The sequence below is a fragment of the Syngnathus scovelli genome, chromosome 10, assembly GCF_024217435.2.
Source record: "Syngnathus scovelli strain Florida chromosome 10, RoL_Ssco_1.2, whole genome shotgun sequence".
NCBI classification, from domain to species: Eukaryota; Metazoa; Chordata; class Actinopteri; order Syngnathiformes; family Syngnathidae; genus Syngnathus; species Syngnathus scovelli.
Genome location: NC_090856.1, coordinates 2208204 through 2234219, shown reverse-complemented (window position 1 = coordinate 2234219; position 26016 = coordinate 2208204). Strand labels below are relative to the sequence as shown.

At 44.4% G+C, this 26016-nt stretch overlaps 2 protein-coding genes and 1 long non-coding RNA gene across 5 annotated transcripts in view; 1 reads left to right on the top strand and 2 right to left on the bottom strand.

The window, feature by feature from the left end:
- LOC125967958 (uncharacterized) overlaps positions 1–21154 on the bottom strand; it is a 41664-nt gene extending 20510 nt beyond the window's left edge. For both annotated transcript variants that reach the window (XR_007480966.2, XR_007480967.2), the window contains exons 1-3: positions 21057–21154; positions 20901–20964; positions 20565–20684 (exon numbers count right to left, since the gene is read on the bottom strand). This is a non-coding gene — a long non-coding RNA (uncharacterized lncRNA). The remainder of the gene's footprint in view (positions 1–20564; positions 20685–20900; positions 20965–21056) is intronic.
- The window catches only part of LOC125967637 (zinc finger protein GLIS1), a 43129-nt gene extending 19113 nt beyond the window's left edge, over positions 1–24016 (top strand). The window contains exons 4-10 of one of the 2 annotated variants that reach the window (XM_049718883.2): positions 12161–12322; positions 13862–13960; positions 16204–16345; positions 18200–18377; positions 22220–22368; positions 22980–23123; positions 23199–24016. In XM_049718883.2, the coding sequence (XP_049574840.1) occupies positions 12161–12322; positions 13862–13960; positions 16204–16345; positions 18200–18377; positions 22220–22368; positions 22980–23123; positions 23199–23335 (1011 nt within the window). In that variant the 3' untranslated portion in view covers positions 23336–24016. Of the gene's footprint in view, positions 1–12160; positions 12323–13861; positions 13973–16203; positions 16346–18199; positions 18378–22219; positions 22369–22979; positions 23124–23198 lie in introns of both variants that reach the window. The other variant, XM_049718874.2, reaches the window with a different exon arrangement.
- elovl8b (ELOVL fatty acid elongase 8b) lies at positions 23647–25889 on the bottom strand. The gene is made up of 7 exons (XM_049719220.2): positions 25642–25889; positions 25082–25269; positions 24914–24994; positions 24778–24834; positions 24582–24696; positions 24378–24505; positions 23647–24266 (listed from the first exon to the last, which is right to left on the bottom strand). Exons 1-7 carry the CDS (start codon positions 25697–25699, stop codon positions 24102–24104), a joined length of 792 nt encoding a protein of 263 aa, XP_049575177.1. The 5' UTR covers positions 25700–25889; the 3' UTR covers positions 23647–24101.
- Between the last annotated feature and the right edge of the window lie 127 nt (positions 25890–26016).

Sequence of the window (26016 nt, the reverse complement as noted above, 5' to 3'; positions counted from 1 at the left end):
TAAGAGAACATGTTTTTCCACATGAAGAGGTGAGCCGCTGCTCGAGTCGCACTACTTTGCGGGCCGGGTGCGTTACAGGTAAAGCTCCGATTCCACAAGTCAACACACTGATCAATGTCAAGCTGTCACTCCGCTACACCCCTTTCGCAAATGGAAAAAGCCCACCAACTTGAAGAATGATTTAGTCCAAATACACAATTAGTCCACAATTTGTGTAGGGCCAAGCCATGTTTATTTTCACAAGCACTGTGTTTTGGGAGAAGGGATTCGGATCCTGAAAAGCCAACACACATGGTGAACATAACCAAACAATGCCTGCACTTGATCCGTTTAAATGGGGGGCTTTTCGCGTTTAGCCGTCCCGCAAGTATTAAGTGAATTGGTTTCGTATCCAAACCAAACAGCAAGAGAAATGGATTCGTCTGGAGTAGCGAGCCACAGAGGGATGGTTGCTAACGTTTGCCCTAGCCTAGCTATACCATACCCCGAGGCTCCGTCACAAGTGGTCCTCTTCAAATCATAGTGACTGACGAGTATGCGGTATTACTATAGTGCCTGTTTCATTTTAAGCGTTCCGCCTCCTTGACAACTTGTGCTTATTTTGGGGGACTTGAGTGGCCAATTTTAGAACTCGGGAGGTGCTTTGCTAAAATGTTTGAAAGACTCGGCTTTGAATTGATGTTTATGAGAGAGGTTCGATGCTCTCCAATATCATATTTATAAACAAAATACGATGACATCCATCGTACATATCAGAAAAGTGCAAATCCACCTACGCCACAATTTAGACCTGGTATTACTTGGTCTAAACTGTCTAATCTACTTTCTGTCACCAAATTGTCAGCTACGCAGGAGGTCTACCAAGTGCCCCAACTTAAATATATCTATATGATGCTAAGTGAAGGTCCACCTAATGCTCACATTCGCCATAAATGTCCACCCTGTCAACAAGTTGACACATTTGCATGTACATGGTCTGCTTGCAGTCAATTTCTAGTCTGCATTCCATTAACTTAATGCAATTAAGTTCCATGGAAAAGCTCATCTTTTTGGTCAGAGAAGTCTCAAATTCCTTATGTTGACTCATGAAAATATATTTTAGTGCTGCCGCCTACCTTTGTGTGTTTGGTCATAAAATGGTCAAAGACATTCAAGAATGTGAGCAGTTGTTACAGAGGAAATAGATCAGACATTCGGACGGAGAGCGGAAAAAAAAAAAAGAGCTGATCTCCTTTATTATCTTTCCAGCAGCAGATTCCATTGGACCCTTGTGAAGCGTACTACGTCTCCACACGTCCAAATATAACACACACCCTGCTTCCCTTTAAAAATTTTCAAACGTCTCTGTCTCTAAATTGTTGACTTATGGCAGGAAAAGTCGTCATTATCGTGAGGCGCAATTCATGTCGGACCCCCGCTCGAGCCTGTCGCCGTTTGTAGACGGCTAATATTTTAAGCGATGCCGTTTGGAGAAGGAAAAATAATTGTAAGGCTCTTTCCATAAAGTTTGTGACTCGTGACATCGTTTTGGGATGACAAATGAGAAAAAGCGGGCGGAATTCGCTGACAATCTCGCAAGCGACCGTAAATAACCGCAAATAAGGCAAACGGGCCGCTGCGCTATATTTGCCATCGTTCGCGACTGTTCTTGGCCCCGTACGGACATTGTTCTTTTATTTCTCGACTTTTAACAAACATCTAAATGCGCAATAAAACTGTCGAGAAACATTTTCTTTGGCGTAAAAATAATTGGCAGGTTAAAGTAAAAGAATAATATTTTCCATATTCTCCATTTGACTCATTTGAGCATATTTTGCCGCTACGTTACACTCCCGTCAAGAAAGTTTGTCGGAGTCATGTTGGGGCTCCAATTAAAGACGGCCGTGGGCTGTTGTGCGGTGCAACGAGGGACACGCTGGCGAGGAGGAAACAACCTAATCTCTTTGCAATATCCTGTTGTGTTTCATGCCTAATTCACTTGTTGTTTTTAAGTTATTGCATTTTTTTTCCACCCACCCCTTCATGTCTGCATAAATATTAAAAAGAGATCCAGTGAGAGTAGCCCTAACTTTGTCCCAGACTGATATTGTTCTTCTCTAGAGCTCTCAGCACCCCGCTAAAAAAAATATATATCTTAAACCGCACGATGTGAAACGGACTTTATTGACAGCGTGCGTACTTTATTTGCCTTGTCGGTAATTTGTTCAAATGAAACAAGGTGCTTTGAGCGTTATTAGGGAACGCTGTGGTATGCGATGATGGATTTGTTTGGCGGTTTCTGGCCATGGAAACGAGATCAGCAAAGCAGCTGTTTTTACAATTACTTCAACTTTGCATTTTCTAAAACAAAAGTACAGGGATGACAGACGATGGGACGCAATGATAATATTTTACTCGGACAGTTTGGGCTCGGGTTCAGTTTAAACGCCTCATTCGACTGTTTTTTTCATTTTGGCTCGAGGTAAAAGTGTTCCGTGTTCAAATGGTGGTTTCCCCAAATGTAACCCAGTAAATTGTTGCTCTCTCATCTCACTCATTCCGTTTTACAGTTGAGTAACATGTCTTTAAACGATCGGTGTTAATCAACAAATCACTCAACCCCAAATCATAAAATTTTAATGACATATTATTTGAAGGAATGCTATGGACTTTATGTTCTGCATCCAGCAGAAGGAATATCACACGTGGGGTACCACAGGGGTCAATCCTGGGTCCACTGTTATTCTCTGATCAATTGGCACGTATACCTCAAAGCACCTAATCAAGGCTGTATACTTAGCGGAAGTGGACTTCTCCGTATGAAGGTCACGTGCCGCCCCCTTTTCGACAATTCCAGAATGATCTTGGCCAGACATCTGCTTGCCTAACGATTTGAACAGGTAGCTAGATCGCTGTAATTTACTATCTAGGCAAACAAACATTTCATCCTCACTCCCCCTTGCCGTTGTTTCCTCCCTTAGCCGAGCAGCTTGGTTGTCATGCTAAAAAAGTAACACAACACTGTCCATGTGACATTAGTGTGATGAAACTGCTGGCAAACCAAAAACGGGATCTTGCTCGTTTTTCCTCATTGAGAGGATCGGAGCCAAGTTCATGTCAGGGCAAAAAGGTTCTCAGTCAATCTTTTGCACTCATGTCATCCAACACTTTGCATCCTTCCAGGAACCCCCCCCCCCCCCACACACACACGCACACAGCCTCAAAACACTAGTAATTTTTTTTTCCAATTTAGATTTCATTTTATGTAGATTCATATGCATCTGTGTGCGTATTATATATTATATTTACATATATACATATTATATACTTTATGTATGTATATGCATAACATACTTAATTCAATGTAAAATATTGTCCACTTCTCCAATTTAAAATCCACAAGGTCAAAGCACTCCAGCTACTTTGCTTCCAACCTTATAAGCAGGTATCAAAGCGTGCAGGATTTTCTAGGCGCTGCACGCCCTAATTACATTTACGTGGAATGCAATATTTGGAGTTTGCCTATTTCCTCCACATTTAATCACCGCCTCGTGTCTGAAACCTGAAGAGCCGCAGTCCCCGCTCTCGGACCTCTTATACATTACGCACAGATTGTGTCATAATTGTGTCCGATCCAAAAGTGTAATCAGTTTAACCTTTCTACTGAGCCAGATCAGTTTACTAATACATTGGAGATATGAAGGCGTGTGCGTGTGTGTTTTTGGGGGGTCTCGGTTGACGTAGCAACAAGGGGACGGCTGACGGACCTCTTTTAGGACTTGTCTTTAGCACCCTTGTTGACTCTTGGACTCTATGTCATCATGGATTTTATGGAAGTGTTTGTTTCTATTTTTTTTCAGCAGTGCTTGCAAAATATTCATCTGTAAGATGATACTTGATCTTAATAATACAAAATAATATTAAAATAAAATATAATGTAAAAAAATGTATTATGAAATAAAAATATTTAACTATATAAATAACAGTGGACTGAAATCAAATTTAAAGAAGTCTTAAATAATCTTATTTAAAGTCTTATATAGTTGAAGTATGTATTTTATGGTGCCGATATAACAGAATTGGGGATTTTTATTCACTTCTCATGAGTATTTTCGTTGCCGACTTGCTTTGTCACACAGCGGCTCAAAGTGCAGCCGGTAGGCTCCACGTGACACGACGCTTCTGCGCAAAATAAACACCAGAGGCCAACGGCTGCCCGACGTAGCAAAGAGACGTGTGTTTAAAGTGTCAAGCTAAAATTACGCACACGCGGGGTGCTACGGTTCATATGCCGAGGTTAATTTCAATGTTTAAGAGACGACGTGAAGGCTTAAATAAACACTCGACGCATTATATTCCGAGTGATGTCATCCGAAAGAATACGCGGGCGACTCATCGGGCATCGTCTATGACAAGCGATTAGGCGTGCGCTGAATGCGGCTTTTACAACATTTTTCAAGCATTAGGCCGGATGTTGAACTCTCAACTTGAATGTTTTTTACAGACAGGGCAGGAAGAATTTGAAAAAGAAATTCCAAATATGGGCAGTTAAGTCTTAAGACAACATCCACAATCAGATGAGGTCAAAGTACTCGCACTTTATAATTTTAAATATCAAGAAGTAGATGCAAGTAAAAAAATCAAACTGCTTAATTGAGTTATAATTGAGTCATCATAATATTTAAAGACAGACAAAAAAAATACAGAAATAAATTCCAATGTGGAAGATGAATGTAAATAAAGTTTAACTGCATCCAAATTGTTTTTTTTTTTTCGAAGAAGGGAGACAATTTTATCAGTGGGCCATTTAAGGGCAGAGTACATAAAGTTATGATTTATATTGTGATTTCCCCATTTTAAGAGCAAGATCCCCCGCCTGGAGGCTGACGCAATCACCTGCGAGCCCTCTCGCTTTCAAAACATGTTTTATGTTTGGTCACATTTGTTCCGCTTTGGACTTGGTTTTAGCAGAGAAACGTTTGGCCAGGGTTCTGTTATTAGGTCAAAAGTTAAAAAAAGAGAAAAGAAAACATCTGTACTGTATTCTTTATTATTTTTTTTCTTCATTTAATCGGCCTCAGTCAGACAGTGACACCTCTTAGCGCTCATTTGGATCCGATATTGAAGCGGCGCCAAGCAATTTAGCTTCGCCAATGCACGACTGAAAGAAAAGCCAGGAAAGAAAAATTATTTGTTGGATATTACATTATAATTTACCGTCACACTAACTGACAAATTTTGTGCTCTGGCCTCTGAGGGGAAAAAAATTTTGAGGGAAATAATTCATGAATATGAAAAGTGAAGATTAACTGTGACGAGTGGAACGCGGGAACCGTTGCCATCGGCGAGATGGTCGATTGGATCGGAACAAGGCTCGATTTTTGTTTTTAAACAAATTTGGCAGTGAAATATGGAACGGGAATGAGATGATTGAATTAAGGAGAGCAGAAATGAGCCTCGTGATTTGCCGCGTCATACACGCCTTGATGAATTGCCGCTCGGCTGTGTGTCGCCAATAGTGGACTCGGGGGAAAGTAATTCAAATGCTAAAGAGGCGCAGCGATAGGGAATGAATATTGGTGTTTTTGTGAATTTAACGCTGTAAAGTCGATATATTTTTCCCGTGTTATTAGCTGATGCAGCATTTTTAGGTTAGCAAAGCTACCGGAACATGTTTTGATAGCATTGTAGCATGAGTCCACGCTAGCTAGCTTTTTGGAGGGAAAATTCCTTGTGCTCAAGTTTTTCTTTACAACATGCTGAGCTCAGAATCGTTTTACTTTTTTGCTTTCATTTTGTACTTGTTTAACGGTTAAGTAGAATTAGTACCACTTTTCCCGCCTCTGTGAAAAGTACACAAGGTTGGCACGCCGACGACTACGTAGTGTACAAAACTAAAAAGGGTATTGTGGCATCTCGGTTTCACCGCATTTCTCTGGCTGTCGCTTTGAGGCCTGGTGCGCCTCCAGCGGTTTGCATAAGTGCGCCCCCCCCCTCCCCATGTCGACTTACAATGCCACGCTGACCTGTTGTTTCATTTTACTGGCATGTTTGCTGTCTAAAGCTTCTGGCACAGAAGTACTTAGCTTGGCAAGTGGTGGAGCTTCTGCAATGTTTATTTGTTGTCGCGCAAGACAAGAGTGTGTGTTATTATAGACATGAGCTTTTGTACAGCTGGCTCAGTTCTTCCTTGCGATTTATTTTCATGTTTCTACATGAACAATGGGATTGCAGTCCTATTTGTTTGGTCGTACAAAGACTCAAGTTGAAGTTCAACCTTAGCCCTTGTCGATCTGACTCACAAGCAGCCTACTGTCATAGGTGAGAGAAACTTTGTACCACACTTTAAATCACACGGTCATGACAAGTATTCAAATACTTTCCTAACACTTCCAGAATGAACAAAAAAAAAAAAGAGCTTCTGGAAATGTACTTTGGAGTTTGTGTATACATGCTGCGGTTTCACTGTTTGGCTTTTTTTTTGTTGTTGTTAGGGGAGCGTGGATGGTTAATGTCAGGTTTTAATGTCAAAGCAGCGGCCTCTTTCCAGAATTGTGGCCATGCCCGAAGAAGCCAACGTCTCCACTGCCCGCCGCCGCAAAATGAGATGCTGCCGTGTATTGAGTGACCGGTTTAATATTTGTGAAAGAGGAAAATAACAGAACAACCTTTCAACAGTAGTTATGGATGCGAATGTTCGTCATTAAAACAAGACAAAGCAAATCATCACCGAAAGCATCGTGATGAATATAAAAAATGCCTGTTGGAAAGAAAATAGCTGGAGTTCAGAATGGTGTGGTGGTGATGTTGGTGAAGATCCAATATAAAGAATACGACAGAGCGCAAACCAGTCATCACATTGAATTATATCGGATTAGGCGCTGTCAGGGCTCACAAAAGAGTCGTAAAGCGGACGTGTTAAAAATAGCGGCAGTGAATCGGGCCGAGCGAAGCAAGAGAGAGGCGAGAAGATGCCGGGGCGGAAGGCCGCAGCTCCCGCGGCGACTGCCGGGAACATCCGATCTTGTTCACTTGTTTTCATTTCCCCGCTCTGTCATTTTGGCGGCAGGTTTGGATTTCGTCAAGGAGTGCATAATTAATGGCCGTTCTCTCGCTAAAGTGGCAGCGGAGGCATTGTGTTGCACTCCAATTAGGCCGTTAAACGTGGATACGGTTGCTCGGCGAGGATGGCGCTCGGTGAAATAATAAACCCACGGAAATATTATTTTGCGATGGATGTGATTGTTTGGTACGGTTATAAATAAACATCAACGTCACCGTGGATGTTGTAACTGAAACGTGCTCCTATCACACACCGGATGAACCGAGGGCCGACATACGGGGCCAATATAAGACAAACGTGAGCTCGGCGTGTAAATCAAAGTCCTGAGCGGGAAATGAACTTAATTGGGCCCCTTTGAGAATATCAATTCTGTGACAGTCGTAACTCTCTCCCTGACAAGCCCTCATATGGACGCCATTAGAAAGTTGACCCCCGAAAGTGAAGACCCGAACAAGCGGTTGGGGAAAATTCAATATTGCGCATGCAGCCCGGGACTTAAACGGACGTTTGAAAACGTCACCGAGGCACGAGACGTTTGCTTTTCTATGACCCCTTTTTTTGCCTCAACCCGGAGAACCGGGAAACCTCAGCTTGGGAGGAAATCACATTTTAGTGCTCTAATGTGATGCAGGGCTGGTGGACATTTGAAGGAAGGCCTCCGCATCACGACCGCTTAAGTGCTTCCATGTAGCCTTTGCGAACATGGCGGCGTACACATTTGGCGGTTTTTTTTTTTTTTTGGGGCTTATCAAAGCAAATCTTACTCGATTACTCGCCAGCTCTGGCGAAAGGAAAGCTCAAGCTGGCCTGGCTCATTATCATGAGAGCTTCCTGTTGTGCCATCCAAATGGTTTCTAAAGGGGCCCCCGGACGATCCAGGCATGGGCGCAAACTGGCTGTTAAGCACAATTTCTGGAGTCATTTACATGAACGCTTCCTCACACCAAATTATCGGCCGGGCTCTCGCTCAATTCCTCGCATCTGGTAAGCCGCACCTAACATCCTTTCATTTTAATAGTCTGGAATAATAGTCCGGAAAATGATGGTATAATTTACGCAACAAGTGCACGTTTGGAATATTTCACGGAGGCGAATTAGTCTCCGAGTGTCATTTCGATTGAAACGGTCGAAGTCCGGCGCTGGAAGTGATATGTGTAAACGATGTCATGCCAATGTTTTGGCCAAGCTGCGTTTGATTTGCTATCTTGACGAAGCGCATGGGAACCCGGCCTCCCTTTCGCTGTCTCATTGAATCATGTGGATATAATTTCATCCATTTTCGTGTTTTGGGCTCTTTGCTGCGGCGGCCACGGGGCATTTGGAAGCGGGCAGATTAAACGCACATGTTGCTCCCCATCTGCCGAAACAGATCGGCTGGTTTTCCCTCGCAGAGAAAGACACCTTGCGATCGACGCGACCCTGTTAGGCAGAGTCCTGTTTTCGTATTTTGGTTCTCCGGACTGCTTTCGAGCGTTGGCGCTTTCCGACATGTTTTATTTGGCCGCTGTTTTTTTTGGCGCCCGCCATGGCGGCCCTTCATCGTGTCTGTCAAGCTTGGAAAGAGGGCAGATCGGAGCTGAAGGGTAAAACTAATCACAGCGGAAAGCTGATTGTTGAGCTCGTTGGGATTTTTCAGGACCCTTTCCATTTCGAGGGCGGCGGGGCCCTCGCAACATGAGTAATGGTGAATTTCATGCCAGTTAACAGCCTCTCGCGCTTCCATCACATCTCAGAGTCATTAGTCAGAGTTCTCATCTACAATTACGAGGCGAGCTCAAGGACATCCTGTACGGCGCGGCCAATCAAAGGAGTGAGCAACTCGAGACAAATTCAAAGTCCAGATCAAGCGCAAATAACGTCTTGTGAATTTGACACAGCACAGAGAAGAGTGTCGTTAGCAAGACTGCCAGAATGGAACGATCCAAAGCAGACCGAAAATGAACAGTTAATTGAACTTTGGTGAACTTTTTTTTGAGACTTGTGCGTTTACCTCCATAAAGGGCTATACTCGGCTATCGGCTAAAAAAATTTACCTATCGTCAACGGTCAAAATAGATTGGAATTTTTCTCGAGTTACTTTTGAACTATTGGCGTCCATCTTGGTTTTTATTTGTGTGCATCGATTCCTCCTTCATTCCTTTTTGATTTCTTTTCTCTGCTGTTAGCGGGCACATGTAAAGACCGTTAGCCGTCCGGCATGCTAGCAGACGCGTTTCCCTTCCCGATAGAGCTCGATAATGGCCAGTTTGTTCCCATCCGCTGCGGGTTTCTAATGAGCTGCTACACGGGCGCTGACACTACTCCCTTTTAGCCGGCCTGGCTCGACACTGTTTGGCCTTCCCCCTTGCCAGTCAGGAGTCATTTCCCATCCAGGCCTCAGGCCATCGCCACCAGTTTGTCTGCTTGTTGTGATCAGCTGCCTGTCCGCCCTATCAAGACCCGGCTGTCATCCCCAATGTTTACGGAGCGATTGAACCCCCCCCCCGATTGAGATGGAGTGCCTCCGCTTGTGCGGTTATCTGTCGGTTTACCTCAGCCGGAGGTCTCGGAGAGGAAAAGTAAACATGTTTGAAGCAATTTGAATGATTAGAGCCGTCTAAGCTGTTTTCACAGATAATATCCACGGCAAAGATTAATCTCATGTCACCACGTTTGGGCGTTTATGGAACGTGTCCATCACTTAGCTACAATTTGCAGTTTAGTCTAAAGAAGCGCAGTGACATTTAGCATTCAGTGTGGTTTTGGATCCTTTTGAGACTTTTTTTGGTTCATTGTCAGCAACTGGTCAGTCCAGTGGAAATTTAATGCATCAGCAGCTTTCTACATTTTTTTTTTTAAGCATTACAGGAGCACTAGCAAATTTTTCAAACAAAGCTAAACGTAAATTTAATAAAGAAGAAATAATTTAGCCCCACATTTGTTTTGCACACAAGAAAGTATTGAAACTTTGATAACCCCTTGCCCCCCCACACACACTTAAATACACACATTTGGCAGAGCAATAAGTGCAGACTTTGTTTTCGTATTCGACTCGCTCATCCATCTAAAGTGGTGTCGATGTTCTTCTCTGCTAAGATTTGCATTCGACTTTCACACCTGCATGACATGTGACATGACATGCGAGAGTGTTGAAATGTACGTTTCCACAGTGTGTGAACTCCTCAAAATGTTTACTGTGGACTTTTGCTGGTCTTTGACGTTAACGTTTGTTGATTTATGCGTGTATCTCAGAGTTTAGCTAGCCGGGTGCCGATTGGCCAGAGTAAAATGTCAACATTCGTCGACTTTTATGCCTTTTTGTGACTCTTCCAGTCTCGGCTGAAACCTGAAGCTGTTTTTTTTTTTTTTAAACCTCATTGTTCTTCGTGATAATAATTCAACGAATCTGTTTGACGACTTTAATAAAAATGCTATTTAGTTACCTCACCCTATAAATTTACTGTATTCCCATAAAACAACTCATTGGTTTAGTTTTAACACTTTCAACAAAACAAGCATTGTTGAAATGTTTAATATTTGTTTAACAGCATTTTCTGCAGCCTTTTGTTGACTTTTTTTGCGGTGGTGTTGCACAATGAATGTCATGATGCATTTTATGCTCAATTTCAATCGCAAACCACAGAAGAAGGCAAAACACAAACGCTGTGTCGCCACTACAGTCGAGCGCAGGGGCCAATTCAGAAAGCGGCGACAGATCCGTGGCGGTCACCCGAACTGCCTCTGCCATGACGGCTTTGGGTTTCGCCGATATTAAATGGAGCCTCGCTGAATAGAACGTTCAGCCTGCGTGTTGTGTGAGTGAATGAAGACAAGCGGGGATGAGCGCCGGGACGCTTCGACCGACGCTGTCACTCTCTCCTTAGCTGCAACCTGATCTGGAATACGTTTAGCTGATGCAGAGCAACAATTTGAGCTCCCGTTTATCAAGGGCATCCAAGACCCAACCAGGGTAAATGAAACAAATCAAACAGGTATTTAAATTAAAATAGCAGGACAATGAACTTTATTGTTATTGTTTTCCCACCTTCACAAGTTTCTACAAGCTACAAGGTCGTGACTGACAAGTTTCTGTACCGATTAAGTCGGCCAACGTGTCTCTTAATTCCTCATCGGGCTGTGTTTCATGTGTCAATAAGTAACATTGAACCCACAAGTGCACACTTTGTTGGTCTCGGATACGCGAGAAGCATCTCCCCCATCCGCCCTTGAATCTTTCATGTGTTAACAAATCTGTGGTCTTCATCGGCTGAGTGCTCGGCTTCGAATGGGACGAGCGGGCTCGGATACGAGCTTGTTTACAGCCACTGTCACTTGTCCGTCTAATGTGCCATTGGCGCCGGTGAGTGCCGGGCTCATGCTACGCATTACAGGCCATTAAGCTCGCTCCGCTTTCCACTAACTGCCACTTAGCCGCATGCCCCGTCTTCAAAGTCACTGCGCATTTCGTCAAGTGGACGTCCACGGGCCAACGGGAAAATCGATTTGTAATCGTACCACCCGTGTTTCCACAACGGCACTCCCTTTCCCAAGGCGGCAGTGCTGGGATATTTGAACTCGCGCAGCTGTGCGAGTCATCAGGGAAGTTGTGGAAAGGAGTCATCCATTTTGTGTGTCCCGTTCAGGGTCACGGAGAAGCTGGAGGCTAGAACACCATGCTTTGATCACCTGTCAGTCACAGGACGGACTTTTACATTTGCGTTCACAGACAATTTAATCTCAGTGTGGTACCAGGGGTGCACATTGGGGTGGGATGATGGGGCTTACTTACACCCACCCCCATCAATGAAACCTTCCAAATTTTATACAGCAGTGACTGTATATATAAATTAGAAGATCATTTTTTTTAACATTCCCTAACATTTATTTTTGCAGATTTGTTTTCTGTCTGTTGCAAAGTTAAAATTACAAAGTATTGTAAACAGTCAAATGGTAGACCCGTTTCTTATAGCTTTGTTTTAATGGACCAAGAAAATAAGCTATTTCATTCATTACATATTTTCTAGTTACTAAATCGATTAATCGGCTGTCAGAATTTCTGAATCGGCATCTCCCTCCAAAAAATCCACATCAGTCAGACTCTAAATAATGTCGTAAACGTCATGCTTGTCTTCTCCGCAGTTTGAGGGCTGCAACAAAGCGTTTTCACGTCTGGAGAACTTGAAGATCCACCTGAGGAGCCACACGGGGGAGAAGCCGTACCTGTGCCAGCACCCCGGCTGCCAGAAAGCTTTCAGCAACTCCAGCGACCGAGCCAAGCACCAGCGCACTCACCTGGACACGGTCAGAAATGTAACAAGTGTCCGCAGCCGCGTGGCTCGATTTTCTCTCAAGCGTTTTAGAACAAGTGTGAGAGAAATTCAATAAAAGGTCGAAAATCACACCAAAAAAAAAAAAAAATGCAAGTGAGGCCAACTTCAGTGAGTGACACTCACCTGAGTGTATTATGTTTATTTTCATTGGCGTTTACAGGTTGGCTCGGATGGAGCCAGAACACTAAGTACCGAACGCATTAAGTTTTGGCATTGAAAATAACTGTTGGTGCTGTAGGAAAGATGCATTGGCACTCAAAAACATGACGTGATAGGCTTTTTTTTATTTGGATTTTTTTTTTTTAAGTTTATAGTATGAATGTCAGCCTATAATCAGGGACACTGCTTTGATTGTTTTCAGTGCAGTTGTTTTTCAATTTCAACTTCCTGCTTTTTACATTCGGGTTTGTTTACAACTTTATGGATCTCGAGCGATTCAATATGGCCTCTCTATTTCCAACAACTGCAAGTGGGCCTAGAACGCATCCCTGGGGTTAACTATGTCACTTTTTATTTATGATTTTGGTTTTATACATTTAATTTTTTTTTTTATACTTCCGAGATCAAGACGCTAAAGACATGCAAATTTGATTGGACTTTTATGTTTCCAGATTGCTTCAATTACATTTGCAAAACAGAAATTTTGTTTTTAAATTTTATTTCCATTTCCCTTTGTGTCCGAAAAGTCACACTGCACGGTCTCAGCATAGGCACGATATTGAATGTGGCCTTGTGTTATTGTATCAGTCAAGTTTCCCACCGGCCGCTCTTTCCACAAGTAGGACAAATGATGGCGCTAATGTGGGCGGGCGCTGCTTACGGCTTCACATTAACACCCCGCTAAAGGCCCGCTCTGCCAAGAGCACTTGAGGGGAAAATGATTTTTAAACTTTAATGATATTTATTCTACACAGAAGTCACGCTTGATTTTGGTGACTGGAGGCGCCGCACCACGGCGAGCTGCAAAACAAACACGGCCCAGATGAGTGGCACTGGAAGCGCCTTGCGAAAACAAAACGGGCTTATTTACAGAGGCCGTCAACGTTCGGGCACGCAGCGCTAATAAAGACCGGGATCAACTTACACTTTAATAGGCATCTTATGTTCCGAAAGAGGGAGGGGAAGGGGGGGGGGGGGGGGGGGGGGGGGGGGCTAGCCGGGGTCGCCGTACGACATGCTATATTTGCTTAGCTAATGAGCCGGACACAAATTGATTCGGAAACTCCAACTTTTCACTTGCCATCGGCTGAATAGATTGAAAACCAATATGGATTGTAAGGATGTAGACAGTTTTCATGACTGGCTGTTGTTTTATAATCAATTGTCTTGTCCATTTTCTCTTCTTGCTTTCCCTTCCCATTTCCCGTCTCCCTTCTCAGCTGGGAGGTAAGACTTCAACTTTACCTCTGACTTGCCTTCCGATCTCACATTTCCTCCGACTTTGATCGCGTCGGCGTCCCGTTTTATTCCGCCTTCTGTCTAAACGGAAATCCCGCGCGCTGCCTTCCAGAAACCATACGCGTGTCAGATCCCCGGCTGCACCAAGCGCTACACCGACCCCAGCTCGCTGCGCAAGCACGTCAAGATCCACTCGGCCAAAGAGCAGCAGGTGCGTAGAAAGGTAAGACGGGCTGACTCCAGCCGATATTTTCATTTTTAATAGTACTTGAAAACAGTCTTAAGACATCTACACTACCACAAAAAAAATTTAAACTATGATTATTTTGAATTTGCGAGACAAATCTGTTGCCGTTTTGCACCGTTACAAAGATTACACTGGCCAAGGCTATCTCGGGGGGCTCGCAAAACTCGAAATATATTTTTATTAACCCCCACTATAGTTCTGAAAATGCTCAGGGGGACCCTGCAGCCCCCTCCCGTCGCTCTGCCAGTGGCAGCAAACTTTTCAGTAGCTGTCTAATTTGCTTGACTTGATTTCTGAATTATCTATCATTTTGCTGTCTACAGGTAATATGATGCAACGATGATACATCCCCAGAAATTTTGACACTTTTAAACCTCATCCATTGTTTTTTGAAAAATCAAATCTAACGATTGAGCCTGAAAGATTGCCCACGCCAAGAAATTTCCAGTAGATTGCCTGCCCACCCGCGTAACCTTACACAAGTCAAACATTGCATTTTGCACATTATCACAGTTTAGTTGGAGTAATTTGGCTTTGGCTCCAGCCTGGCTTTCATTTTCACCACAATGGATCAGGTCGGAGCGCAACTCATTGTGCTCACGGTCAAAGGCTCATTCTTCTCCCTGACTGGAAATGAGTAAATAAGAGAGAATGGACTCATTGTTGTGGATAGCGGCAGGCCGCGTGATGTGTTCCGTTGGCTGCGGCCTCGTAAAAAGGGAAACACATGTGCGCTCGTAGCGTTGTTAAGAAGCCGTAATGCGCCATCCCCGCGTGGCCCAGATGTTACGGACAAATGTCAAACACAAGAGCTCTTAACGGCGCTTTTGGAGCGCGCCTTTTTTGGACTGCCGCCGCGGGGCGGAAAGGGCCGCGGCAATTACAGGGAGGAGCCGCCGCTCGTGTACACGTTCGGGGTGCGAAATCAACACGAGGATGTTGCCGGTTGAATATGTGGATGTATGTTCTTGCTAGCGGAAGGGAAGGAAAAAAAAAAAAGCCACCAGGTTGGAACAAAGATGATTGACACACTCGCCTGACTGGGCGGCTTGGAATGAGGACGATGAATGAAAACATCTCCGAAGCTGACCTTGTCGTGTTCCGTATTCCTGCTGATTGACTTCAAGTACGACCGCGCCACGTTTGATTCATTTGAAACATATCGGCTCGAGTTAACATCACAAGCTGAGGGGGAAAAAAAAAACTTGACAATGCAGCACTGTGGCATTGCGGTTAGCATATCTACCTCTTAGCGCCGAGGTTCCGGGTTTCAATCCTGGGTTCTCATCTCTTCCATATTCCAAATACATGGACATTTAACTTGTATTTCCAAATTCATCATTTTTTTGTGCTCATTCAATAACAATCTAAGATGGCACAAGATGGCGCCAAAGCCCGGATTAAAAGGAAATTGGTAATTGGTCTCAAGGAGGAGGACTTCCCTGCATCACAACTTGTTTATACAGTTTTGACTCTAAATATTTATTTCGTGTAGCAAATTCAAACAAGGCCTGTGTGGTTCCCTTCCTAAATCTGGTAAATGATAAATGCGCTTTGTACGACTGACATGACTTTAGAAAATCCTGCTGAATTGTCGTGAGAACGCTCTCCCGTAGCGTACTCGCTGATTGTGTGTTTTATTAGCTGGCTTCCAACAATGCGGCCTTTACAGCACACACGAGACTTTACAAACAATATTTGTTTACAGTATTGGCTCAAAGTATAGACTGCTTGTTTGCTTGTGGGCTCTCGCCGACAATGAGAACAACATGGACTATGGCAGCGCACATGAAAGAACCCAAATCAAGCGCACATTTGCAGCCGTTCGCATGTCTTGCGGCCGATAAACACAAAGTCGAACGCCCCCGGCACCGAAAATAATATACAATTTTTATGACAGCGTGTCAAACTGTTGTTTGCACTCATCCCGCTACTCACTGACCTTTTCTGGGATTTGCATTTTTCGGTTTTAAGTGTGCCGTGCCCTCCAGGGGGCGCCGCAAAAGGGTCAATCCAAATAAGTGTTGCCACAATAGTGAAAAAAACTTTACTGATGACTTAACTCAATTACCGATTACCTGATTTTAAAAGTAACTAAGTTACTTTTTTTTAGTTCCATTCAACAGATTTGACAATATAAATGAATTGAGGGAAAACCCCAACCCCAAATTTTTGCCACCTGTGCTGATTTACGTCTCATTTTCCAGCTCCGTCCGTGTCCTCACCTGGAGCAGGACGTGCTGAGTGACTGTCTGTCCATGCAGCACCTGCAGACCTCCGCTCAGACTCAACTTCTGTACGGCAACAAGGAAGGCTGCTCCCCAGGGATGAGCCAAGACGTCTTTACAGGTCGGACGCTAACATTTACTGACTGTGCTGGAATTAAATTACTATTGTAGCTTAGCATCCAGCCATTTTTGTTGTTGTTGAAGTCTGGTTTCAGCGATAGCCAAGATCACGCTCGGAGCCAGTATACAAATGGCCAGTAAAGTCGGCGAGCCAGGATCGTTTTAAGACAATTGTGAACGACACTGCTCATTGCTGCTGCACGCAGGAATTATTTTTAGTTCTGCTCTGCGAGCTGGAGCCATTCGATTGTTTTCTGGGAGTTGGGAAAGGCACTCAGGAAGTCTTTAGCTCCTGAAAGGAGAGAATAGCTCAACCTTTAGGTCTTTGATATTGTTGGAACAATTTTAAAAATAGTAAATAATACACCTCTTTAATGTTTGGTTTTATGATCTACGATATCCTTGCCCTTGCTTATCGTCATTTTAATGGCTAGTTTTGAAATCTGCGGGCCTTGGCTTTGACACCTGGTTTGCATTTAATTTTTCAACGCAATCTCGTTCAGCGCCAAAACGTGATTCACTGTCAATCCATATTTTTCAACGACGCTAAACCACGCTGTCGATGCCAAAACTTAATGGCGGTGTTCTGGCCGCTTGACAACGTGAGCGTGACGTTTCTGAAAAGGCCAAAGTGCGGATGCATTCGGGGTTATTTACATTTTCACTCTTCATACGCGGTGACAAGCGAGCTAGCCTCCTTTTGTTGCATTGCGTCATTCGAACGAGTCTTATTCAACGAGCACGCCAGGGAAACGTTTATTCATCGTCACGCGGCCGTCCGTTTTTCCATCAGCGGGCGTCAACGCCACATCGGATTAGGACGAAGACGTTGTGAAGATATTCAAGACAACGAGCGACGATGCCCGCGTGGGCCTCCCTCCCGCCTTTCCGGACACATCTGTCCTTGTTTTTCCGCCTGTACGCCGTCCAGCATCCCTGGTGCGCCTTCTTATTGTTGCTGGAACTCGGCGCACCGTTGACAAGCGCGTACGCTCGACATGTCTTGCACGTCCAAAAGGACTTTTGGCTGCTCTCTTACTGGATGTTGCGCGGAAATCTCCCTGAGGAGCCACCAAAGCCGCGTGCTGGCTGGCACAGGTGGAACAAGTACTCGCACACAAGGGGGAGTACTTGTGTTTAAAACAAACAAAAAAAAAAACACCTCCGAGTTCACTTTACATCTGCTATGTAGAACTCAAGCGGGCTTCTCGTAAGTCTCGCCCATGAACAGGGGGGCAGACGTATCACTAGGCGACAGTGAAAGAGTGAGTCACGTTCGCTCTTGATGTGAATCCGAATGGAGCAAAGTGGAGCTGGTGTAAATGGGCACACCCCAGATAAAGTTTTCTTTTTCCAAAAAGATGTTTCAAGATGTTAATGCAACTCCCAGTGGAAGAGACTCGCGGTTAGCTTAACGCTAACGAACGATGCGAAACGCCACACTAGAGCTAACGACTAGCATCTGTGTTATAATCTAGAAAGATTATTTAATAAGTGATCATTTCACAATATGTACAGGCAGATATTGTTAATCCTCTTCAAAGAACAACTGTGACTTACTAATGCAATTGAATATTTTTTCAACAAGAGAAAAGCCTGCTCTTCTTTTCAAATGTTCTGCTGTTGGAGCACATGCAACATTTTAGCTCATTATGCAGTATTAACTACAAGCAGCTGAAAGCAGAGGCCCCGCGGCGACTGCGGCAAAAAATAAATCTATTTTCAATTACAAACTGCACAGAAAAAAAAAAAAAACGTGATTGGACAGCGGTTGTCAAAATCAAAGGCAGGTCGCCATCAGATGTCGTTTGAACGCTTGGCACGTTTGACCAATTAATCGTGTTTGTCTTTCAAGGCTTGTACGCCGGCACCCCCAACCACCACCACCACCACAGCGCCGAGCTCCTCTCGCCCCCCGCCGCCGCCAGCGCGACCGCCGCCGACCTTCCCTCGCGACAGCACTGCCTGGAGCCGGACCTTAACAGCCCGCGCCATCTTTCGCCCATGGCCGCCTTGGACGGTAACAGAGACGGGTGAGCACATTTTGTCACTTATTCTACCAACTAAAAAAAAATGAAAGGCGGAGCCGAGTACTGTAGAAGGTGAGCGTCCCAAGAGCATCTTGATGATTGTACAAGAGAATCTCCTCGGACTTGATAAATAGATGAATCACACCGATAATATTATGAAGGTCACAACTTTGTCCCGCAGAGTCTCTCGCTTGTTTTCCACCGATAGCAGGGCGATCCCGTACGGGGGGAAATCAACCTCTCGGCCCCGTTCGGCCCTTCTTCCTGGAAATGAGTCCGCCTGCCCGCCCCCCCACGGGCGCTGGTCACGGCGAGGTCGTGGTGACACATCACTTGCTCTATTTCTGGCGCCCGACACAGCGTTCGCAAAATCCCCCAGGAACCTCGAAGCGATGAGCAAAGCTCTCCGTGCTGGGAGGGATTCGTGCGTTAATGAGAGCAAACTGCACGGGAGGGCGGCAAGGTGGGAGTTGGGGTTCTGCTTTCGTTAAACAGGCTTACATCAGGATCAGAGTTCCCCTCCGAGGACGGCGACTCGGCAAGCGCTCGGGACGACGTGCCAAAGAACGCCGATAGCGCAATGAGTTCGTACCAACGGGTCATTTCCGCCTCATTTGCTGCCTTCGAGAACAAACAAGCAAGCAGCGCCGTTCGCTCATCAATCGCCGCATCACAGAGGGGGGGGCGCCGGACGGGAAATACAATGGATTGAAATCTGATTGGGCTTGTTACAAATGGAATTTTTGCTGATCTTGCAGAAAAGAACCGTTCCTATTGGATAAGGTGATTTGCCTGAAACTGTAACCCTGTCTTAAAAGCATCATTTGAATTTTGGCTTAAGAGCATGAATTGGACCTTTAACCCTTGCTCGAAAGCCTCGTTTGAATTTTTTTGTTGCTTTATTTGCATTGCTCCAACGACAGATAGAACTTTTACAGCCGACCGCCAAAGTCAACAGAAGCGGCGCACTTGTTTTTCCCAAACGGCTTAGCGGGACATGAAACATTTGGAGAAAATGATCAAGCCGCAGCGTGGCGCCCTCTGACCTCATAGCTTAAATGTGTTTACCCAAACTCAAACGGAGCATTTACACTCAGCGCGCTTGGTGTCACTTTGCCGCCCGCCGTTAATATCGCACGATGTCGGTAGAAATGGCTTTGCGGTGCGCTGAGCTGGATGAGCCGCTGAATGTCGTCGTTGACTGGCGCCTGTTGATATTACAGCCCCTCCGCAAATATTAGCGCCCAGCGTATTGATAGCGTTACCGTGAGTGACGCCGGCTAATTGAATTAGAGTGGCAAACACCGCCACAGTAGAGCTCCTACAGTGAAAGTGAAAAACTTTGGAACTTTCTATCCGTCCATCTTTCCTTCTCCAGTCCAAAAATAATTTTTTAGCAGTGGTCTTTTTTGGTTTTTACAGCGGCAGGAAGTAACCTCACTCGACCATTTGTTTGCTTTTTGAAAAAATAATCTTTCCACTAGTTTGTAAAATGATCTGCGACAACAAATGGCAACAGAGGACGAAGGCGCCCACGACTTCTGCGCCAACGTTTGACTCCGCCTCCAACTTTAGGCTTCACCCAACGAGCCTTGGGTGGGCTGAAGCCAAGTCCACCAATGCTCGGAGGAGATAAGTTCACGCGGCACATGAAAGAGCGCCCTCTTTCCTGCCAGCCCGATTTCGGCTGCCAGCCACACGCGAGCAGGACGAGGGTGGCGACCGTGTCCAGGCAGCTGGTAACGATTAGCATCTCATTCACTTTAGCTGCACATAGAGGCGGCTTGTCAAAATATGAAGAGAGGAACTGTTTCCTGACTTGGTGCTGACAGCGGGTCAAGGGGTGGGGGGGCAACGCTCGCTCATTGGTTGCAAGCGGACAGCTGGATTATGACGTGTCAAATTCAAAGTCACTTCTAAAGCCTAACTAGTCAATTTCTTTATTGTCTATTAGAGGGCCGTTTTCAGTTTGTGGTGTGGAACTGACAACATGGAGTAAACATTTTTGACTGGCAAATACAATCAAATGTAGTCACAAGTATGTTTGAACATATTGGGTTTTTTTTTTTTAACACACAGACTTACCTTTTTTCCTACTTTTTAAAATGTTATCTACAAATCAGCTTAGTCACTGTGGGTGTTGCATAGAAATAGGCAAAAAAAAATTGTGGGCTTCAAAGAGCCCCCTACCTGAACACCAGGGGAGATGCAATTTTTGGAATTCCGTGATTTTCAGGGGGGAAAAAAAATCCCCGTTTTTTTTAGAGGCTTTCAGCCTAGTCATTTTTAGTCACCATGAATGCCTGGAACCTGTGGAAAAGTACCAAAAGAATTAAATATAGCACTGCTGGACTACACGTAAAAAATACTCACATAATCTTTCCGTATGGCAATGCTGAATAGGAATGAATACAAGTTATTGCGAATTAAGCGACTTTTATATAAAAAAAAGAGAGAAAAAAAAGCGTTACGTATGGACGACCTCACTCCAAACGAATGAATGTCGAACAAACTACTTGGACTTACCTATTCCGCGAATTTTCTCTCCTTAAAATGAACTTTTGCTCCATTTTGGTCACACGGTAGTCTCCTACAAAATAACATTTCGCATAAAATAAGCGCCAAGCATAAATAAAGTAAATAAACATGAAGTAAAAGTCAAGTTAAAAGCTAGGAACAGACCTGTCGACGATTCCTTCACGCTTCCATTTTGTCACTCCCTGCTTCACTTTCCCGCCCGCTAATCAAATCGCGTAATTGTCCGCGAGAATTCACGTGACGTCATCAGACTACGTCAGAATATATATATATTTATTTATAACAAAAGCTTTATTTTATTCTAATAGGTGGCCCTGTTTCCATCATTACTCTTACATGACCTTGAATTTAAAGTCCACTGAATTTCACAAGTATTCCACATAAGTTTATGAAGCATCAGGAATAAGGACAATAAAAAAAGTGCTCCTCAAGGATGAGTTTTATGTACCGGTATTTTTTAGGCCCAATAAAGCAGTTCGCTTCGGTTAACCTAGATGCAGAATAAATCAAGTTTTGGCAACGCTGCTTCGATTGTTCCTCATATACTCGATCGGCCATTATATCCAATGTTAAAATCGCGTTAACAAGAAAAATATACCAAAATAAACAGGCTTTACATTCCTTTACCACCTCCGAAAGAAAACCCATGATGTCATTCCACTACTTTCATATTCCCTTTGCGGTAAATACTTTACCGCTACGGCTTGGATAAACACCATTTGGTGTGTTTTTCAATGACAACATGCGTGTCAAAGGGCCAGTGACGCAGGGCAGACGTGGTCGGTGTCGTGTGGGGGGCCGAGAGGTTCTGCACAAGCTCACCCGGATACACGGCAAGGTGCTTGGCATACATCAATGTCACAATCAGGATCAAAACATTTTATTGAAGAATTTACGTCTGTGAGTATAGTTTGCATGTGTTGCGCCACCGTTTTTGGCCTAATTTTGTTGCGGAAATGCTTTTAACACTGCAACTAACTCATCTCTGATATTTTGCATCATTTGTTAGCATTGAGCTAAGCAAAAATTCTCTATTTCACTTTTTGTTTGGGTTAGAATAAGGTTGATTTTAAATACCCTCATTCACACATATCTTGCGACATTTCTCTCCAATGCAAACTTAGTCAAGTGTTTGCTGACTTTAAACGCAGCGTGTGTTTTCGGGGAGCCCCAAAGTTTCCACACGCCTCCTCCTTTGCGGTGAGCGAGCCTGCCTGGAGGTCCGCTTGGGAAGTGATGACACGTTTTAAGTCCTGACATGATGGATTGATATTGGAAGACAACATATGGGTATGTGTGTCCTCCAGGGTGTCAGGTCCACTCCTATCTCCAGGGATGAAGGGAACAGGCACCCCTCCACCCCCTCCTCCTCCCCCAGCCACATTGGAGAAGCATCAGGTCCAAGCTCAGCACAAGACCTTTCCTCACTATCACCAACATCAGACCCCCAACAACGGTAAGGCCAGTGAGGACTTTTGCTTTGAAGCAGGGGACACTGGAAAGCAGTTTTAGGGACGGCTAGCGGGAAAGCCACAATGCCGGAAGCCCGAATGAGCCGAGAAAACAGTGGCCGGCGTGTCGTACTGTTCTCGGGGCACGCGTTCCAGTTCAACACTGTTTTCTCTGCACACTTGAGGACACGGACGCCCCCCCCCCTCACCGCTTTGTGGTCACGCAGTTGCCGAGACATGTTCCAGGAACGCTGGGCCCGCTGCTGTTGTGTCTTCTGTGGTCCACACAACACAGACAATGGCAAAAACTATGTTAAGACTTAAATAGCGACGAGAATAGAGATTGGCAAACCTTTTTTTAGAATAAATGTTTCCAAGGATGAGAACCTTTATTTTCTGTATCTAATAAAATGACAAAAATTAAAAATCATACTCACCGGAGTTGCTGCTTCTCAATCTGTGTTGATCACAACAGATGATAGTCAAACAGATTTGACCAACCAATCAGAGGATGGTTGAGTAGTGACATCATCGAGAGGATGAATCTGAAAAGTGATTGGTTAAAAAAGATGAAGTCTGGCTACAATTTGATTTCAATTTCTCTCCCCCCTTGCAGAATTCCAAGGTAGCTTCCAGAGCTGCTTCCACTTCTCGGACTCCTTCCGAAGCATGGAGCAGACGGTGAGCGATTCTCACGCCTACACTTCCCATCAGCACAATGGCTTCCACATGGCCACTAGCAACTGTCTGGGCGCCGCAGGTGAGACATCCCAAAATGCTTCCATCCGAGTCCGGGTGATCGATCCATCTGTATCAAGGCTTGTGTGCCTTGCAGGTTTCAATTTGAGCCAGGAGCTGCAAGGCAGTGCAGGCTGTCAGTTCTCCTCCAGTCCAGAGGAGGGCGCCTTCTTCCAGACGGGCAGCTTTGAGCGTAGCCTTGGTCACATGTCGTCAGTGTACACAGAGTCGTAGATATATTTAGAATGTTTTGTTATTACGTCACACATGCTTTCCACTCATACATGAACGCTAATTTTAATTTTATGTACTGGAAAAATCTTAAGCAGGCCTCTTTTTGGGAGATTGCTTTAGCGCTACCTGGTGGCATCTTGAGGTCAAGGACCATTTAAAGTGAGTTGTGCTTCATTTAGACAAAAGTAGTTATTTGCCGCCATTGTGTGGTATCTATAGGTAATTACAGCTGTGGCAGTGGAGTGGGGGTGTCAAATGTTATTTCTAAATTATAATAGTGGGTCTTCACTATACCAAAGAGAGCCATCAAATTGTGCAAAATGGTTCCACAATCACTTTTATTGGCCCAAAAGAAGAAAAAAATGTCTTGATTACAGTGTTGCAACAATGTGAACGTCTCATACATTTTTTTCCGAAAACATTGTCTTGTATTCGACTTCTATTTTTAGAGCGAAGCACAGAAACAAACGTATCGCGTTGCTGTGTTGTTTTAAAAAACAATGTTTGCATTCCTCCGTTTGATTTTGTGGCTTTGGGGTTTGTCTCCCTGCTACAGTAATGCAAAGCATACCGACCCTCCTTTAAGTTTGTGTATAAATGTACAGATTGTTTACAGCACACATTTGAATGTTTGTCATTTTTTGTCCATTCCAGAAATAATAAATATATGAATGAAACAAATCATCAGCACTTGCTTGTTTTCAATCCAACATCGTGCTGCCCTCTAGTGGACAAGACTGAGTATACACACAAACCTCAATACATCTTATTTCTGCTTCTTCTTGTCTAGGTAGCTGCGGCGATAGAAGTTACCAAAAAGGATGATGAGGACGATGCAGTAAAGAAACACGACAACGTTGGTGGCGACCGGGAAGTCGCATTCGGTGAAAAGGTTGTAGGTCGCGTGTGTGAGAATCAGCAGAAACTGCAGCTGGCGAGACAAAATGAGCGCCGAAATTAATATTTTTGCGCTCTCAAGTCATGGTTACACACAAAATGAAGTAACATCACCGGCACTTGGTATCAGTGCTGCTTTTCTTACCAGCTGCAAGCAGGTGAGGTATGATTTCCACCACAGGTACTTGCGCAGGTGAGGGCCCATAGCCGCCAGGCCGTAGTAAGAATACATCACAGTGTGGACCAACGTGTTGAGCAGGCCGACGAAGAAAGCTGCAACGCCAAATTTAATACATTTAGTTTAGTGCATTCTCATCAAGCATGGAAAGATTGCAGGATGTTGTCTTACATTGTCCACCAGCCGTGTACTTGACGGCTGACCACCAGTTTAAGATCATGGTGGCGTGGTGGAAGACGTGAAGGAAAGTCAGCTGGCTGTTCTTCTTCCTCAGGATGAAGAAGAGCTGCTCTCATCCACATAGAAAAAGGAGAACCACTTCATGTCAAGCAACAAGATCTTTTCCAAATGACAAAGGTCTATGTACCGTGTCGCTGAGCTCGATGACTTTTGAGAAGAAAAACCACCAGCAGACCCGAGCCATCTACGAGAAAAGGAAGATTGGAACAATGAGACATGAAATGTACCTTGTGCTTTTCTAGACACTCAAAAAGATCTCTCACTCTCATGGGCAATGGTCTGCTGCTGTAGTCCACCGGCTGGCACAGGATGCTGTAGTTGGACAGCCAGGAAGTGGTCAAGAACTGGAAAAAAGGCACAAGAATTTAGTGGTGTCAAAGGTCGCTCAACTTCACACACATTCCAAAACATCCCAAAAGAGTCTAACGCACCTCATGGAACATATAGATGGACATGCCCACCATGCTAAAGTTATAAACGATGAGAACCAGGCGGAGGTCTACGGGTTCTCTATGTCTCATGAGCCGAGGCCCCGCCCAGACCATGCAGAGGTACAGCAGGACGATGAGCGTGACCGGGACCGGTGAGTAGACCAGCGGCCATGGGTCGGTCCTCTTGTCTGCAGCATAAAACACCAAATGAAGCAACGAAAGTAAAAAGATATGATGATAGCGACATTTTAAGATGATTTTAAGGTTTTGCCTGGTATCGGATCTCAGTGGTCAAAAATAAGGATTTGCATCTGACTACCGTCACATGCATTGAGGACACAAGGCTGGACATTGTGACACTAAGCTATCAAAATAACAACGCTGGCATTCATCCGATTTGTTTTGCAGGTTTCAGCAAAAACAGCAACAAAGAAAACAAATGTATTATTGAAGAGAACGAATAAGAAATCCAAAATATTACTGCAGCCTGACTAAAAACTAGACAGTTATCAATCATCTCGATATAAGTTGTTGAGTTAAGAAGAGGTCAAAGTACATACCTCCATTGTCGACTATGTTCTGGTGCACCGACAAGATCGTTTCCCACGCAGACGTCATCAGCTTTCTCTCACTCGCCAATTAGCTCCAGTCAAACTATAAGGTTTTAAAACATCTTCGAGTTGAGCTGAGTTCCGTTGCTCTTCCTCCTCCTTCTTGCAGAGTACGTACTTTGCCTCGTGTGAGCCGCCTAGACTGACCAGGAAAAATGCTGAGGAACAGGAACACGTCCGCATTCCTTACAGGGCACGCGAAAGGCTTTATCTTGGTTTAATGTGATATTTTTTGCTGTATTTTTTGTTATTTTATGTTTTTGGCAAGCGTTTTGTTACGATGAATTGTGTTGCGAAAGTGCTACAAAAATAAAGTTTTTACTC